This window comes from Miscanthus floridulus, chromosome 4, assembly GCF_019320115.1.
Source record: "Miscanthus floridulus cultivar M001 chromosome 4, ASM1932011v1, whole genome shotgun sequence".
Classification (NCBI taxonomy): domain Eukaryota; kingdom Viridiplantae; phylum Streptophyta; class Magnoliopsida; order Poales; family Poaceae; genus Miscanthus; species Miscanthus floridulus.
Window position 1 is genome coordinate 112,637,961 of NC_089583.1, and position 5,287 is coordinate 112,643,247.

A 5,287-nucleotide genomic window follows, 5' to 3' on the forward strand; every position below is an offset into this window, starting at 1 on the left:
AAAGGATAAAAAAAAAGGCGTGCAAAAGGAGGAGGAAAGATGCTTTGAGCCGTCCATGGCGTGATTCAAACGCGAGAAGATGCCCTTCCCCTGCAGCCGTACACGGGTCGACCCCCGACCAAACCTACGGTTCAGATTCGCTCAACATCTGCACTAAAACCGTTCCACCTTCATGCGGGCTCGTTATCTAGCATACCCCACAGTCAGTGAGAGGCACCATCTTCTCTCAGGGGGAAGCGGTGGGTGCACCTGCTATTTAGCAGTATAAATATGGTGAAACCCTAGGATTCGCCGTGACCTTATCGCTTATCATCCGTCTCTGCATCTCCTCCCTGCTCCTCCGCATCCGCTTGAGCCATCCAAGCCAGGTGAAATTCTGACCCGCCGCCGCTCAGATTTGGCTGCGAATTTAGTTGCTATATGTTTTTTGATTTGTGATTTCTTTTGTTTCCTGAAATCTGGGGAATCTGAATCGAGGCTAATTTTCGGATCTTGTTGTCGGGGATTTGGGTTTTTTATACAGGGATCACCATGTCGGACTCGGAGGAGCACCACTTCGAATCGAAGGCCGATGCTGGTGCGTCCAAGACCTACCCGCAGCAGGCTGGCACCGTCCGCAAGAACGGCTTCCTCGTCATCAAGGGCCGTCCCTGCAAGGTATATGCGTGCTTAGATTTGGGATCGGCGGTAGGCCATCGATTAGTATCGATCCGCGTCGTTGTGCTGTGAACTGGTGATATGGAGATTTATGTAGTCGTCTCTGGTCATATTGTGATAGTGTGATTGCTTGATGGGAAAAGGCGCTGTTACTGTTATCTTTTGTTGGTTGACCCACTATATGGGGATGGAATTTGTGGTAGTTGGATGCTGGATATATCTGATAGTTAGAAGGAGACGTGGGAGTCGCGATTGATGCGAGACTTTGCTATTGCCAGCCGGAGTTACTAGGACTGGGCTTTGCTTCACAGAATAACAGTTTTCTGTGGTAAATCTGATCTGCCTTTCAAGAGATCAGAAAAAACAACATTAAGTCAGAGTAGATTGCACCCAGCCCATATAAGTAGCCGAGTCTGTAGCAAATGGGTAACCTTTTGGATTTTTTTCCATACAAAGGGGGGAAATTAGTTGGCATGTTGAGCTATTCGTTACTCCCCTAAGCTTGCCATTGAACATTCAAGGGTACTCATTATTTGTCCTTGATCATGGTAAGGATGTTTGTACCCCTTGATCTATAGAGAGTTACCACCCAAGTGATCAAACAATTTATCTTTTGAAGTTTGATCAGAGGGTTATCCGATTTGCATTATTCCAAGATAATGGGAATAAGAGATCGAACAGATAATGTGCTTTAAGGAAAATGTGTTATCCTGATATGTAAGATTTCAGTTGTCAGTCTGGCATAGAGGTAAACCTGATGTTGCTGACTGATGTTTTCTCCCCATGATGGATGTAGAGCACCCCTTGTTATTGATTTTTTTTAATAATGAGTAGGATTGGAATTGGAATGTTATGTTTCCTATTCATTGATAAAACCAATTCGTTGTCAAAATGAAATTTCTTTTGGTTTGGCAACCATTGTCAAAGAGAATGAGTACCCACTTGTTTTGCAATGACCAAACAAGTTATCTCTTTCGAAACTCTAAACCTGGAAAATCTTGTGTGGTATTAGCATAGCGTACTTTATTTTAGGGTGTCACTGCTATCATAAGGTGATAGTAAGCTCACTTCTGTTTATTTACCCTTGAGTGTCAGCAACAGTTCATGGGTTTATGCCTAAAACTATTTGGAATTTCCTTGCTCTTAAATCGTATCACACACTCCTTGCTGTTTTATTGTGTTTGTTTGTTGAATATGGTTGCTAAAAATAACTTATGCTACAGGTTGTGGAGGTTTCTACCTCAAAGACTGGTAAGCATGGCCACGCCAAATGCCACTTTGTTGCCATAGACATATTCAATGGGAAAAAGCTTGAAGATATCGTTCCTTCTTCACACAACTGTGACGTAAGTTAATTTCTGCCTGTTTAGTTAAAGTTCTTTTGACGGTTCACTTCATACGCCACTCACAAGTTCAACTTTTTTCTTTTTAGATTCCTCATGTGAACCGTACTGAGTATCAGCTGATTGACATATCAGAGGATGGATTTGTATGTTCCTCTAATCAGTAAAGCTACATTCTTCTATAAATTAAATGTTAGATTCAGTCTTATAATTTAATTTAATTTGTTTCAGGTGAGCCTTCTTACTTCAGATGGCAACACTAAGGATGACCTTAGACTCCCAACTGATGAGACTCTCGTGGCCCAGGTCTGTTTGGAAACATTTTATATCCTCAGTCCTGTTAGTTTTCTTGGTGGCTTCCAAGTATTTCCGATGGTGGTTATATTTGTTAGCTTAGTCATATGTTCTTTCTCAGTAGCTTCTCTTCCTTGAAGTTTGTTAATTGATTTGGGCTTATAAGGATTGTGGAAAGTAGGGCCTTGTAGAACTAGACAGTCCTTGTGTACTTAGTCTGTCTACTATTTCCTTTACATGTAAATGATCTGACATGACAACCATGTTGCATAAAACATGCTGAAAGTGCACCTAAATTGCTTGCTTTTAAACTGACATGAGTTGTATAATGATTTTGTATACGTGTCCTACACTTTGTTGTCTGTGCTGTACTGCTGTGAGTTTCTTGGACAGATGAAAATTCTGTTGATTGGTAGTAGTGTTGCATAACTTGTATCCGTTGTAGCTGAGTAAATGTATCTACCTCAAGTTACTGTTTTTGTGTTTATATTGCCCAATAAACTCAATAACACTTCTGCACTTTGTATTCAGATTAAGGAAGGGTTTGAAAGCGGGAAGGATCTTGTTGTGACTGTCCAGTCTGCCATGGGGGAGGAGCAGATCTGCGCGCTGAAGGATATTGGCCCCAAGTAACTTCCCTGCCTTGGAAGACGGAACCACTGTATCTCAAAACTTAAATCGAAAAGAAGTGTATCACCAAAGGATTGCTACCGAGACATTCACCTGGCTTGAGCTGGCTTTTGCTATATGGCAAACACAAGTGCAGGGATTGCTGGGTGTCTGCACCTTATCTGACTATCATTATCCATGGTTACATATTCTGGACCCTGTATTTTCTATGCTTTTATGCCCCCTACTTTTTAGTATTAAGCATCAATAAATTGGTTTGGAACGGTTGAATTGCATCCAATGCATGAGGCTTCTTGTTGGTTATTATTTTTCTCAATTGTTCTGCTTCCAGTATTGCTGTGTACTTATTTTCTGAATTTTTTTGGTTCCTGGGTTTCAAAAGACCTTGTTTGGATGTTATAAGATTCAACTCAATCCATATGTGGTAGTGTGGATAGGGGTAGAATTTAGTTATGTTCTACTCCAATCCACCACACATGTGGATCGATGTAAATCCGACTATATCCAAACAAGGCCTAAACTGGCTTGGTACAGTTTACTCGTGATTGTGCTGCTTCCAGAGTTCCAGTATTGCTTAACCTTTTCTATTTTTCCCACCAAAAATAACTACTGTACATAGTTTTAGAGAAGCTGTACCAAACATGGCTTTTAGAGTTGCTCCAAACCAAAGAGGCTCGAATTTTCGATGTTTGTAATGTTTCTTCCCCCTCTGTGAGCAAGTTGCCTCCAGTACTGCTGTGTGCTTATGCTTATGAATCTTTTGGTGCTCTAAAATTCGATATCTGGCTTCCAAAACCTGCCCAGCACTACTCACATTTCGTTTATCGTAGTTTTCCTGGCAAGCTTTAAATGTTATCCAGAAATTTTAGTGGAGATAAGAGCGTAAAACCGTTTCCAGGTTCAAACTGGCTGGTCCTTTCTCGGTCTGGAAGGAAGCTCTTCCTTTGTCCGACGCACAGTCGTTCGCCGTAGTGCACCATACTGCCGCCCCCCGAGCACCAGATTACACACTAACATAGCCTAATTCCACTTCTCACCTTCTCTGCATGCTTCGTTTTTTCGTTTCCTGACAGTTCTTTTGGAACAAATGAACAATTTGCCCTACACCTACAGTGGTCAAATTAAACCTGTCATCAATCTTGCACGTCAATGTAAAAGAAGCTTTATTGCTAATACTGTATGATACGGCAAATCGAGTCCCTTTTTTTTTAACAAACAAAAAGGAAAAAACAACACATCAACCTCAGGACCCGAGGAAAAAAAATCACATGTCCATTTTCATTCTCGATTCGAGACGCGTGATTCCTTTTATCGGCCATGAACGTTCACTCGTGTATATTCTTGCTAATTTTCATCGTGACCTGCAGATTAAAACTCGAGCAGTTTTTCTCACCAAGTTATAAAAGGCAAGGTCGGAGTCGAACTGGTTTCCTCTCTAAAACCGAAGAGGGCCCAGAATCCGGGGAAGCAGCGACCGGCGAGCCATGAGAGGAAACGAGGCCGAAAGAAGAAAATCAAGCCCAGAAACGAAAACCACGTACGACTGGCCCAAGACAAAGCAGCCCACGATGCGGGCGTCGCGTCTCACCGTGATTTTGCCCTAGCGGACTGGGCCAATTGTATAAGGCTAACTGCGGATCCAGCCCACGACTTGGGCGATTCAAGCACGGACTCTGTATTTGCTACGCAAACGGCAAATCCACGAACGCACCCGGACCCGGACTCGAAAGAGGACAGAAGAATAGGGTTTCGTATCTGGAGTAGAATCAGAGGCGGTGCCGGCGGCGAGGTCGAATCCAGGGAGCCTTCTGTTGTTGAAGAGGCGGCATTGGCGCAGGAGGGACTCGGCGAGAAGACGATTGACCATCATTATATCCATGCTCCACCTTGGCAGTGGGCATGTCTGACACCACTGCTATGATGGAAGAAAACGACTCGACGGCCCTGTTCACCCTGTTCTGCTTATCTAGTCTCTCAGCTTCAGCTTAAATCAGTTTATTCTCTCTCACATAACATTATTAAATCAGTCGAAATCAGCTGAAATAAGCCAAAAACTTATTGGCAAAATCTGATAAGAGCAACGCGTTGAGTGTGGAAGAGGATGGTCCAGGCACCATCTTTGGAGTGTTGATTGTGGATCTTGGCATGGGTGGGGAAAGCAAGACAGAGGCCGCGCGGCGGCAGATGGAGGCAGTGCTTGCGGAGGATCTGCAAAAATGAGAGTAGAAACATCAGTCGTTTGCAGATTTGTACTGGACCCATGTTCATAGACACAAATAGACTCACTTGTCATCCACCCAAGTGTCATCATAATCAAGAGTCAATCTTTCGAGCATCATTTTTGCAATTTTTTCTTGCAGACG

General features: G+C 43.1%; 1 protein-coding gene across 1 annotated transcript; it reads left to right on the top strand.

Moving 5' to 3' along the window:
* The first annotated feature begins 210 nt into the window (after positions 1-210).
* On the top strand, positions 211-3,199 carry LOC136550360 (eukaryotic translation initiation factor 5A). The gene is made up of 6 exons (XM_066541908.1): positions 211-368; positions 524-657; positions 1,881-2,003; positions 2,090-2,146; positions 2,232-2,306; positions 2,826-3,199. Exons 2-6 carry the CDS (start codon positions 532-534, stop codon positions 2,925-2,927), a joined length of 483 nt encoding a protein of 160 aa, XP_066398005.1. The 5' UTR covers positions 211-368; positions 524-531; the 3' UTR covers positions 2,928-3,199.
* Positions 3,200-5,287: the final 2,088 nt, after the last annotated feature.

Bases quoted from the DNA above. Each gene is read 5' to 3' on its own strand.
- LOC136550360 (XM_066541908.1), top strand. From the start codon at position 532: ATGTCGGACTCGGAGGAGCACCACTTCGAATCGAAGGCCGATGCTGGT. The intron at 2,147-2,231 runs GTATGTTCCTCT...AATTTGTTTCAG, and splicing joins ACATATCAGAGGATGGATTT to GTGAGCCTTCTTACTTCAGA. The intron at 2,307-2,825 runs GTCTGTTTGGAA...CTTTGTATTCAG, and splicing joins ATGAGACTCTCGTGGCCCAG to ATTAAGGAAGGGTTTGAAAG.